Below are 12,948 nucleotides of genomic sequence, written 5' to 3'. Positions count from 1 at the left end.
CCACTGCAGAGAGCCTTCAAAGCACGCTACAGACATCAACAAAATGAACCACATTTTCCAGACAACTACAAGTTTGAGTCAACAATTCCCCAGGAATCCATGTGGCAGAAGTAATGTAACTGGGGAAGTTCCAGGATAGAAGCACAGTCTAAAGCAGAACAAGAGTCCCAGGTCACAGAAGCAGTAAGATAAACGGAGTCAGACATTTTAGGGATAACGCTGGGGGGAGCAGCAGCATGACTACACCTGCCTGTCCCCGCAGACACTGTCGGTCACCTCAATAAAGCCCACCTGTTGTTTTCTACAACTTCCCACATGTAAGGACAGAAAAGCTAAAGTCAGCATTATGCAAACAAGGAAAAGATTCTACTCTCATTATTATGTAATTTTATTTAATAACTTTACCCTTTGAGTATATCGCTTCATTATAAATGCAAATGAAAAACAAATTCTGGGTTTGAAGACGCTCAGGAAATAACTTCTCTTCATAACGATGTCCTGTCCGGAGCTAAGAATAAGCATTTCCTCCCGGGCCAAGTCTCTGGAACCTATTCAGCTTCTGCTGCCTCTTCACCTTCTCCACATTCAAACCGCACAAAGTCTACTACAGACACCCCTTGAGGCTGCACGTACTGTCCCAATGTGATGGAGGGATCCAGCAAGTATGGCTGAGACAACATCTTGGTTTCCGCCTCTCCCCCAGGCTCATCATCCAAAGAGCCGACAGAGAGAGGGGCCATGCCCACCACATGCTGCCCGAGGCGGCGGCCAAGGTCTTCGAGGTTTGCTCTCCGCTCAGATGTCTCGCAGATGACCAGGGCCCCGTACTTCCCCAGCACCAGGCTGTGGGGCGAGGGGCTGTGCATTGCTCCGTGGACATAAGAGCCAACATAGAACCCAGCTGGCACCTTCACCCATGCAGCTCGTTTAAGGGTCATGTTTTCTCCCAGTTTCCCTATAATAAAGCAAAAGCAGATAACACACTTCCAGGAGATAATGACTGTGGTCGTACCAAAATATGCATAGAGATGGTCAAGTCTGGAAGACAGTCCTCTGCACGCATACTGTGGAAATGCTTGAAGATGGAAAGATACCATCTGCAGTTGAAAGAGGAAAAGGTGTGTAGGCGGGTGGGGGTGGGAGAAATAGAGAACACCTTTATGGAGCACCAACTATGTGCCACCCTGGGATTTAAAAACACAGGCTAGGGTGTCACACAGTTCTGCCTCTTACCGGCTATGTGACCTTAGGCAACCCACTTAAGGACATAACCCCATTTACTAATTTATCAAGCCTTGGTTTCCTCCTCTGTAAGATGGAGAGGACACTGCTTAAGATAACTGGAAAGCAAGGTTCTTAGGAGAAATACACAAAGTAACATATGTAAAAGCACATAACTACAGTATCTAGCACACAGTGACACTCAAATGCGGGCTATTGTTACTACCTTAAACTTAGGCTTAGAGACCTCAAGCTACCGGCCCAAGGTCACAAAGCAGAGCTGGAAGTAAAACTCACATCTCAGTCCAAAGCAAGTAAGAGTTTTCTTCCTCCCCAAATTACCATCCCTTCCAAAAATCACCGCTAACTGACACAGACAACTCTTCGTCATCGTCCACTGTATCAGGAAAAAGTCCACAACTCTAAAAGCCCCAGAAAATCCAAAACCCCAAGTCATCAGATAGTTTCAACTTCCTCCCATCAGAAACAAAAAGGCAACATTTTCAGAGTTGTTTTTAAGAACCAAAAATGGGGCATCCGGATTGTTCAGTTGGTTAAGCATCCAACTCCTGGTTTCAGCTCAGGTCATGGTTTCACAGTTCGTGAGTTTGAGCCCCACGTCAGGCTCTGCGCTGGCAGCATGGAGCCTGCTTGGGATTCTCTTTCTCCCTCTCTCTCTCTTTCTGCCCCTCCCCCACCCCATCTCTCTCAAAATAAAAAAAGAACTTTTAAAAAACTTATTAACAAACAAAAAAAACCAAACAAACATGATTCCAGTTTTCCCTGTCTCTAACAGAAATTCAAATAAGCTAAAAGGTAGGAAGGAGCAGAAGACCCCAAAAGGGATCTGGGTATATATCCCTGCATTAACCATAGTTCTATCTAAGAGTCTTCAAGGGGGGGAGTATCCAGAAATCAATCTTAAAACTACTTAAAACTACTCAAAGCATCTCAGAGCACCTGGGTGGCTCGGTTGGTTAAGTGTCCAACTTCGGCTCAGGTCATGATCTCATGGTTCTGAGTTCGAGCCCCACATCTGTGCTGACAGCTCAGAGCCTGGAGCCTGCTTCAGATTCTGTGTCTCCCTCTCTCTGTCCCAGCCCCGCTCATGCTCTCTCTCAAAAATAAACATTAAAAAAAAAAAAAAAAAAAAAAAACTACTCAAAGCATCCAAACAACAGTTAATTCTCAGAAACTGACATGGCTGAAACACCCAGTTCTTCCAGAATTTCTTAATAAGTCTCATTCACAGCTGTCTGCCTGGTTTCTCATCTATGACTCACTGAATTATACATACTTCAAGATAACCTGATAAAAGCAGAATTGATGCCTTGACTGGAAACGTCGGATGAGTAGTAAATTCCCAGCAAGCTCAACCCCATCCCTACTTCCCTGCTTCCATCAAGGACATGTAGAAAGAAAGCAAAATCCCCACCCGTTCTGGCACAATGACCCAGATGTGGTGCCTGCAGCATTGGGTTCTGAGAGAACGTACCTTCACAAATTCAGGATCAGATTGTTCTAAAAAAGAGATGAAATTCCTACACACGACACCCCAAAATATTCCTGGATCCCTCCATAAAGAAGGTGAGATGACTTCTGATGTACTGTTTCTCCCACAGTGCAGAGAGAGAAGTAGTCAACTGGAAGGTGCCAAAGGCCATCCCTGCCTGAAGACATGCTTATTAGTTTGGTCAGTAAAGTGAGGCCTGCAGTGCCGAAAATGATTGTGATTAGCAGCAAATAGCCAAAAAACTAAAATTTTTGCATACAAAGCTAAATTCTTTTAAAGGAATTTAAAAATTCTGACCACACTGGGACCCCGAGGTAACAAATGGCTGGAGCTTGGTAATGGTCTCGTTCAGCAGAGCGTGAGCTTTTCAGGGAGCCTACAGCTCACTAATATCTACCACACAACACGACCCACTTCCCACATTCATGGTATCTGACCCATGTAGGCACATGAGTTTGTGATTCTTGATCTGGGTGTGGAGAATACCAAAGATACCATGAGCTCCAGTTCTCAACTTCCAGCTCCCACAGTGCTTACAAATACTTACCAATTGCTAAGGCTAGCTGATCCTTGAGAGAGCCTTCGGTCTCAGGCCCAGCGGGAAGTTCAGAGAGCTCGGAGGAATTCAAGAAGCCCTTAGCGCATAAAGAAAATGAATGAATCAGTTCTGTCCTATTTAAATGATCAAGAGTCTAGGCAAAAATAGCATATTTCTCAAAAAATGATTTAAGACAACTACATACAAATGAATGTTTTCAATAAGCCAAAGATGTAACAGTTCCATTTTTATAAATATTTTATTCTATCACCGCACCACCCCCAATTCCATCCCAATCCCATCCTCTGGCCTAACTTTTTAAATTGTAATTTCCTAGATACCAAGAACAGTATTTTCAAACAATCATAAAACGTTAAAGCTCAAAGACTGGTTGACTAAACCATGGCACGGCCACATAGTGGAAAACCATGCTGCTGGGAGAAAGGAAAAAGGAAAGAAAGATCTGCAAAGGCTGCCATGGATTATTTCCAGGATACAGTATTAAGTGAAAAAAGCAATTTAAAAGAGCACGTGTACAGTATACCACCATTTGTATAAGAAAGTAGTATTTATATAAATATGCTGAGTTTTGCAAAAAAAGGTAAAGGAAAACCAAAAACCGATGAAACTGGTTATCTACAGGAGCGGACAAGAATATGGTACAAAGGAGAGAAGTAGGGAGAGATCTGTGTGTGTGCATTACAGTTTTAACTTTCAGAATCTTGTGAATGTTTTACATATTTGAAAACAAAATTAGATTAAAGAGAATCCTGAGGTAAAACCGAAACTGACTAAACAGAAACCTAAGACTACCTATATTTCAAACGAATAACGTAACTTCACAGAAAGGGGAAAAAAAACTAATCCAAGTAACTTTCAGAATAGTCCTTTGACCACATAAGTGTAAAGACAAAAAAAAGAAGATCAAAGAAATCTTGAACTCCTTAATAGGTTTGTTATCTGCAGTGGTCAGGTATAGAAACTCTAAAGCAATTTAGTGTGTATTATACCAATGGGTAAACAAGTAAACATACTGAAGTTGCTAACAGCCAAGTGTACTAACTGTGAGAGAAGAAAGATACAAATATAGAATGGCGGAAGGAAAGGAAGAACCCTGTGATGCAGGATTAGGATACACACGGACACACACAGACACACACACACACACTCTCTCTCTCTCTTTCTCTTCCTGGATCTGTCTGGTGAAAGAACATAGCAGCAATGACATCTCAGTCGAAATAAGCATATGTAATGACCAGATCTTAGTTTCTAAAAACTATTCCCCCATTAAAAAGGACCAGGACTCCTTGGAGAAGTGGCCAATTCCACAGGTGGGGCAAGGAAAGTACGACGTAGGCCCAAAGTATCTTGTTATGCCACAAAGTAAGGAAATATTCAGAAAATAATGAGCACATATTCAAACGGTCAGTACAGCCAGCTTGCACTGGCCAAATCCAGGGATAATTTGAGCATCAAACTAAATAATGGATCATATAATGAATTACGACATATTGTATAAAATAATCCATGCATTGACGCTAGTACTAAGTAAATCACTAAACACAGGGAGAAGTCGTTCTTACAGTAGAATGCCAACTGATAAAACTAATACATGTAAAAGAAGCTGTAAGAGTTAAAAATATAACCATTACGCAACTATCATAGCAATAAATGACCCTGACATGGGGCGCATGGGCGGCTCAGTCAGTTAAATGTCCGACTTCTGCTCAGGTCATGATCTCACGGTTCGTGGGTTTGAGCCCCACGTCGGGCTCTGTGCTGACAGCTTGGAGCCTGGAGCCTGCTTCAGATTCTGTGTCTCCCTCTCTCTCTGCCCCTCCCCCATTCACACTCTCTCTCAAAAAAAGACAAAATAAAAACATTAAAAAAAATTTTTTTTTAATTTTTTTTTTCAACGTTTATTTATTTTTGGGACAGAGAGAGACAGAGCATGAACGGGGGAGGGGCAGGGAGAGAGGGAGACACAGAATCGGAAACAGGCTCCAGGCTCTGAGCCATCAGCCCAGAGCCTGACGCGGGGCTCGAACTCACGGACCGCGAGATCGTGACCTGGCTGAAGTTGGACGCTTAACCGACTGCGCCACCCAGGTGCCCCCAAAAAATTTTTTTAATAAATTAAATAACTGACCCTGACAAGAGTCAGTGGATACTAATACTTTCAGGTAAGTTTTTTGGGGAACTGGACATTTACATAGTCTCGAAGAATCTCCCACACAGATTACTTGTTAATTACAAAGAGGGACAGAATAACTTTACACCCTAACCAAGAAAGGATCAAAATTAACATCAATAATGGGACCAACAGTCATTACATGCTTCCTGATATGATATTCTGAGAAAAATTCAGGATAACTTATTAAATATTCATGCCAAGGGGCACCTGGGTGGCTCAGTCGGTTAAGTGTCCGACTTGGGCTCAGGTTGTGATCTCAGAGTTTGTGAGTTCAAGCCCCGCATCGGGCTCTGTGCTGACAGCTCAGAGCCTGGAGCCTGCTTCGGATTCTGTGTCTCCCTCTCTCTCTGCCCCTTTCCCACTCACGTTCTGTGTCTCTCTCTCTCTCAAAAATAAATCAGCATTTAATATTCATGCTAAAAATCTATACTCTATGAAGAAACATCAGACAAACCCAAACTGAAGATTATTCTGCAGTACTGTCCTAAACCCTTCAAAAATGTCAATGGGGGCACCTGGCTGGCTCAGTCAGAAGAGCATGCTAACTCTTGATCTTGGGGTTGTAAGTTCAAGACCCGCCGTGGATGTGGAGATTATTTAAAAACAGAATCTTTTAAGAAAAAAAGGTCAATGTAGTGAAAGACAAAGAAAGGCTGAGGAACAAAGAAAGGAGACTAAACAGACATACAACTAATTGCAATACACTTAATTCCAACTGTACTGCACTGTCCTGGAACAGAAAAAAAATTGCTAGCTGGCAAAATATGAATGTTATCATATATTATGTAAATAAAAATATTGTATCAATGTTTAAATTCCTAAATGTGATTACTAAACTGTGGTTACATAGACGAATGTTATTTTCAGGAGACAATGTGTTCAAGGGGAAAAGGGTCTTGATGTCTGCAACATACTTGCAAAAAGTTTTAAAATATTGATGGGACTCCTGGCTGGCTCAGTCAGTTAAGCATACAACTCTTGATCTTGGGGTTGTGAGTTCGAGCCCCACATTCACTGTAGAGATTATTTAAAAATAAAATCTTAAAAATAAAATCAAATAAAATAGTCATAATAATAATAAGATGTATATAAAGAGTAATAAAGCAGGGCGCCTGAGTGGCTCAGTTGGTTGAGTGTCTGACTCTTGATTTTGGCTCAGGTCATGATCTCATGATTTGTGATTCTGCTCTGACAGTGTGGAGCCTGCTTGAGATTCTCTCTCTCCTCTCTCTCTGCTCCTCCCTTGTGTGTGCACTCTCTCTCACTCAAATAAATAAGCTTTAAAAAAAAAAAAAAGTGATAAAGCAAATGAGTCAAATGTTAATAAATGGTGAATCTACATAAAAATACAAGTAGCTTATTGTAAAACACTGGCAACTTTTCTGTAAGTCTGAATGTTTTTCAAAACTAAAGTTAAAAATGGGTTGTCTGGGTAGCTCAATCAGTTGAGCATCCCACTTTGGCTCTGGTCATGATCTCATGATGGTTCTTGAGTTTGAGCCCTGCATCAGGTTCTCTGCTGTCAGCTCAGAGCCCACTTCGGATCCTCTGTTCCCCTCTCTCTCTGCACCTTCCTCTGTTCACGCTCTCACTCTCAAAAATAAACATTAAAAAGGGGGGGGGGGGCACCTGGGTTGCTCAGTCAGTTAAGCATCCAACTCTTGGTTTCAGCTCAGGTCATGATCTCATGGTTCGTGAGCTTCAGGTTCTCTCTTTCCCTCTCTCCCTGCCCCTTCCCTGTGCACACTCTCTCTCCCTCTCAAAAATAAATACACTTAAAAAAAAATTAGAACTTGTAGCTCAAGTGGCTCATCTACTCAATACTCAATAATCACCACATGGTTTTCCATATAATGACTATTTAATGCCAGTAACAATTAACAGTTACTATGAGCTCTCAAGAGAAGGATAAATAGGAGGAAAAAGGTGGTACTAAACATAAAAAAACTATTTTGAGCAGTTGGTTTGTTTTTGCCTTAATAGTAAGGATGAACCAAAGGTAGACTGATATAATTCCATCCTGATCCTCTTTGGACAAGAATATGCCTATTCTCCTAAATTGTGCCTTCTCCAATACCTGTATTTAGAAATCCTCTCTAGGCCAATTGTAAGTATAGTTATTTATTTAAACAGTCTTCATTATTTAAGTTACCAGAACCAATTTTGTGTTTTCGGAATACAAAGTTTCCCCTGACTTGACAGACTCTGCCCCACTGGCATTCATTCATTCAACACAGATTTAATGAGCCCGAACCAAATGCTGGGCCCACTCCTCTTTCACCAGACACACAGTAGTGAAAAGACAAATTCTCACATTCTGTTGGGAAAAGCAATATATAAATAAATAAAAACACAGTATGTAAATATGTAACAAAAAATTTTAAATGAAGCAAAATAAGGGAATAGAGCAACAGGAGGAACAATACTCCTCTCCAAAGAGAGAACATTTAAGCAGAGACAGGAAGCAAGGAAGGGACCCATGAGAACGTCTGAAAAAAGAGAACAGCAAAGACCCGAAGAAAGGGGTGTGTGTGCAAACCCAGCATGTTGACAGTCCCCACAACTCACTTTACTGTATGTGGAGAGCTGATCCTTTAGGTTCTGACAATGCAACAGGGTGCCCAGGGCTACTTGCTGGACCAACTGCTGAAATTTTATATTTCTGGAAACAAAATCTGTCTCACAGTTTACCTGTGGGAACAAAGTTATATGGCTGTGTAAGCTGTTTACTGATGGTTTCCCAAAGTGCCTTAAGATTGCAGAGTAAACCAAGGTACTGTAGAACAAGCTGCAGGCTCAACAAGACAGAAATAAATGACCCCAGAATTTAATTTTTTTTCTCTGACTTATTTCACCCAGCATAATACCCTCCAGTTCCATCCAGTTCCATTTCCATCTTGCAAATGGCAAGATTTCATTCTTTTTCATTGTCGAGTAATATTCCATTTTGTGTATGTATGCGCGCGCGCGCGCGCACACACACACACACACACACACACACACACACACAATATCTTCTTTATCCATTCATCAGTCGATGGACATTTAATGACCCCAGAATTTTAAAGCTGCAGTTCCTCTCCTAGCTTGAAGTCAGAAACTGAATGAAGTGGTTCCTGCTCTGCCAGTGAATTAGCAATGACCCACACATTCAAAAGATGGTTCCATGGTGTCCCCAAAGGATTCATTACGAGTTCACTACTTGCCTGTGGCTGTAGGCCTTCATCACCTCATTCTCCAGCCTCCTCCAACACCAAACCACTTTGGCTGTCAGCGTGCTTATCTCCTTTTCTCGCTCTATACTAATCCCCATCTGATTCTTCGCCAATTAAGGCCCCTAAACCTCCTCTAAAACAGCTACTTGGGCCGCCTGGTTGGCTCAGTCAGTTAAGTGTCCAACTTTGGTTCAGGTCATGATCTCATAGCTCCTGAGTATGAGCCCCACATCGGGCTTTCTGTTGTCAGTACACAGCCTGCTTCTGATCCTCTGTCTCCCTCTCTCTCTTCCCCTCCTCCACATGCTCTCTCTCTCAAAAATAAATGAACATTAAAAACAAACAAAAAAAACCCAGCTACTTGCTATCCATCAACTAATTAATATAAATTCCTGGCTTTAAAATCTGTTCCAGGAAACAATCCATGAAAAGGTATAAGGCTACAGGAGACTCACATTCAGAAGCACAGGTTTGCCCCACTATCCAAAAGTAGTGTTCCTATAAAACCTTTCGTAAGGTAAAATGGCACAAGGCAGAAAAATCAATTACCATTCATTTATATGGAAATGGATGCACAAAATAAATGCACATAAAGCACAGATGCTCACAAAGATCAAAGCTGTGGTGGCTGGAAGCTGAGTATAGTTCATGGGGGAAGAAGTTTGGCGGGGCAACTCTCACTGCTACAGTATCCCCTGCCTCTTTAATGGCTCAGTACAAATCCAACACTGAATGCTATTCTCACTTTTTGCCCTTTTTCATAAAAGTGAAAGTACTCTTTAGATTTCCTTTGGTTAACAAAAAACAAAAACAGGTACAAATATAGGTCTTTTGTAAAAGCAGGGTGTGTAACACAAGCTTTTGAAAACTGGGGGATATCTATAATATTCTTGACTGCTGGGCCTTTAATTGTCAACACACCTGTGCATTTCTACACTTATGTGAATTCACAGTAATTGTGGTCTCACCAGTTTATTTTCCTTTTAAGGTTACTTATTTGAGAGAGAGAGAGAAAGAGAGAGAGAGCACACACATGCAGGTGGGGGAGGGGCAGTAAAAGAGAGAGAGAAAATCTCAAGCAGGCTCTGCTCCGTCAGAGTGGAGCCCGACTTGGGGCTTGAACCCACAAGATCATTGAGATCATGACCTGAGCTGAAATCGAGTCAGATGCTTAACCGACTGAGCCACGCAGGTGCCCCACAACAGTTTAATCCCAGCAACCTTTTAGATCTCTTCTTTAAGAATGCAAAGTATCTGGACTTCAAGCTGTATTACAAAGCTGTAATCATCAATACAGTATGGTACCGGCACAAAATCAGACACTCAGATCAATGGAACAGAATAGAGAACCCAGAAATGGACCCATAAACATACGGCAAGCTAATCTTTGACAAAGCAGGAAAGAATATCCAATGAAATAAAGAAAGTCTCTTCAGCAAATGGTGCTGGGAAAACTGGACAGCGACCTGCAGAAAAATGAACCTAGACCACTTTCTTACACCATACACAAAAATAAACTCAAAATGGATGAAAGACCTAAATGTAAAACAGGAAGCCATCAAAACCCTCAAGGAGAAAGCAGGCAAAAATCTCTTTGATCTTGGCCGCAGCATCTTTTTACTCAACACATCTCCAGAGGCAAGGGAAACAAAAGCAAAAATGAACTTCTGGGACATCATCAAAATAAAAGGCTTCTGCACAGTAAAGGAAACAATCAGCAAAACTAAAAGGCAACTGGCAGAATGGAAGAAGATATTTGCAAACAACATATCAGATAAAGGGTTAGTATCCAAAATCTATAAAGAACTTATCAAACTCAACACCTAAAAAACAAATAATCCAGTGAAGAAATAGGCAAAAGACATGAATAGGCACTTCTCCAAAGAAGACATCCAGATGGCCAACCGACACACGAAAAAATGCTCAACATCATCACTCATCATCAGGGAAATGCAAATCAAAACCACACTGAGATACCATCTCATACCTGTCAGAATAGCTAACATTAAAAATTCAGGCAACAACACATGTTGGTTAGGATGCGGAGAAAGAGGATCTCTTTTGCATTGCTGGTGGGAATGCAAGCTAGTACAGCCACTCTGGAAAACAGCATGGAGGTTCCTCAAAAAACTAAAACTAGAACTACTCTACGACCCAGCAATTGCACTACTATTTATCCGAGGGATACAGGTATGCTGTTTCGAAGGGACACATGCACCCCCAAGTTTATAGCAGCACTATCGACAATAACCAAATTATGGAAAGAGCCCAAATGTCCATCGATGGATGAATGGACAAAGAAAATGTGGTGTGTGTGTGTGTGTGTGTATATATATATACACATACATATATATACACACAAGGAAGTATTACTCGGTAATCAAAAAGAACAAAATCTTGCCATCTGCAACTACGTGGATGGAACTAGAGGGTATTATGCTAAGCAAAATTAGCCACTCAGAGGAAGACAAATATCATATGACTTCACTCATATGAGGACTTTAAGACACAGAACAGATGAACACAAGGGAAGGGAAGCAAAAATAATATAAAAACAGGGAGGGGGACAAAACATAAGAGACTCTTATATATGGAGAACAGAGGGTTACTAGAGGGGTCATGGGAGGGCGGATGGGCTATGTGGGCAAGGGGCATTAAGGAATCTACTCCTGAAATCACTGTTGCACTATATGCTAACTAACTTGGATGTAAATTAGAAAAACAAAACAATATAAAATAATAAAAAAAGAATGCAAAGTATCTACCACAAAGCTTCACACCCAAGAGGTAAGTGCTCCTGGTCTCTGGAATTCGGACAACTCACCTCTACTAATACAGTTGTGTTTCCTTCCTGAAGTAGCCCAATCAGACCTTCTTTAGTTTTTCTGCCGTGGAGTTTGGCAGCTCTGCTCCAGCCTTCCTTCTGGGCCTGCTTGTGGAGCCAGCTCTCTGCCTATAAATTGAAAACAGGGCAGATGACGGAGTCACAGAATTTAGAACTGAAAGGGGCTCTACAGTACGTTCAGGTTCCCTGATTCTTTCTGCTTCTCTTCAATCCTATAACAGAAACTAAAGTAGTCTTTCATTTACTGGCAGCCTACCGACTGCCAAATACCAGCACCAGCGCCTGGTGCTCTGGATAAATTTAATCTTCACAACAACCCTATGGAGCAGACAATAGCATTTTTATTATACAGACAAGAACAATGCAACTCTGAAAGACTAAGTAAGGTGTCCAAGATCATGGTTTAAGTCCTGGTGGGTCTGACTCCCAAAGCCCACACAAGCCCTGTCGGCTCCAAGCAGCAGGAAACAGCACAGCAGTCGTGCTTGGAATACGGATTGTTAACCGTGGGATCCTGAGCTCATTGCTTCTAGGACCAAAACACAGTAAAAGGGTGAGGTTGTCATTTTAAGCCAGAATCCTATCTAGAGCTGTGCCGTTACGGGTCACTGGGCAGCAGGTCTGATTTACTGCTCCCTGGAAGCACCTCTCTGAGACACTGAGGTCAGGCCCTACTACCCCGCCCCGCTCCCCTCATCCCCCTCCCCCACACCTGTTTGAGATCCCCGCTACAAGCCTCCAGAGCTTTCTTGCAGTTCACAAAGGAGTAGCCTGTTTTTCGTCGCAGCTTCAGGAGAAGTTCCTTGCTGGAGGCCGAGGAAGCCAACCTGGGCCCAGTGTGAAATGTGTGCCTGGGCTGAGACGACTGAAGCTGAAGGGGCCCCGCCTGCAGGGGTGAGAAGAAAGGTATGAGAAGCAGGAAGCAGCCAGCAGCTCCGGGAGGCCGAAAGCACGTCAGCAGGGACGCCACCTTAGGAGAGACTGGGGCTCGGGGGGCTGGGGAAAGGCAGCCAACCCGGGACTGGACGGCGAAGAAACACTGAGGTCGGAGGAAGGATGGGACGGAGTCGAACGGGGGGACAGAGGAAGGGAAGGGTGCGTTCCAAGCGCACGGGAGATGTGCAAGGAGAGCGGGACGGTGCCGAGGCCAAGACCCCTCACCGGGCAGGTCCCGGCCCGCGCGACCAGGCAGAGGCGCAACGACCGCAGCAGCGACATCTCTCTGGCCCCCGAGCACACTTCCGGCGGCCGGCGCAGCGGTGAGGCCACAGGCCTACGGCGTGGCGGCGGGGCCAAACTTCTCCACCTCAACGCGACAAGCGAGGGCAGCGCCACCTGCTGACCGGGGGTAAGCACGTTCGTCAACTCGGCTTCGCTTTCCGCGACTGCATTTCACAAGGAAATTACCGCGCCCCCCACCCC

At 43.1% G+C, this 12,948-nt stretch overlaps 1 protein-coding gene across 3 annotated transcripts; it reads right to left on the bottom strand.

Annotated features, from left to right (window-relative positions):
- Positions 1–370: 370 nt before the first annotated feature.
- On the bottom strand, positions 371–12,822 carry TSFM (Ts translation elongation factor, mitochondrial). Of its 3 annotated transcripts, none has more exons than XM_047865984.1 (6): positions 12,688–12,822; positions 12,239–12,412; positions 11,506–11,634; positions 8,035–8,157; positions 3,282–3,369; positions 371–955 (listed from the first exon to the last, which is right to left on the bottom strand). In XM_047865984.1, exons 1-6 carry the CDS (start codon positions 12,742–12,744, stop codon positions 549–551), a joined length of 978 nt encoding a protein of 325 aa, XP_047721940.1. In that variant the 5' UTR covers positions 12,745–12,822; the 3' UTR covers positions 371–548. The 3 variants fall into 3 exon arrangements, with proteins under 3 accessions (XP_047721940.1, XP_047721941.1, XP_047721942.1); XM_047865986.1 differs by lacking the exon at positions 371–955 and adding an exon at positions 2,306–2,891 and having other exon boundaries at positions 12,688–12,779; XM_047865985.1 differs by lacking the exon at positions 8,035–8,157.
- Positions 12,823–12,948: the final 126 nt, after the last annotated feature.

Source organism: Prionailurus viverrinus, chromosome B4, assembly GCF_022837055.1.
Source record: "Prionailurus viverrinus isolate Anna chromosome B4, UM_Priviv_1.0, whole genome shotgun sequence".
Lineage (NCBI taxonomy): Eukaryota > Metazoa > Chordata > Mammalia > Carnivora > Felidae > Prionailurus > Prionailurus viverrinus.
This window is presented reverse-complemented; position numbering and strand designations above follow the sequence as displayed.

Coding starts and splice junctions, on each gene's coding strand:
- TSFM (XM_047865984.1), bottom strand. CDS start 12,744: ATGTCGCTGCTGCGGTCGTTGCGCCTCTGCCTGGTCGCGCGGGCCGGG. Junction 12,413..12,687: donor CGCGGGCCGGGACCTGCCCG/GTGAGGGGTCTT, acceptor TCACCCCTGCAG/GCGGGGCCCCTTCAGCTTCA. Junction 8,158..11,505: donor ACACAACTGTATTAGTAGAG/GTGAGTTGTCCG, acceptor TTGTTCCCACAG/GTAAACTGTGAGACAGATTT.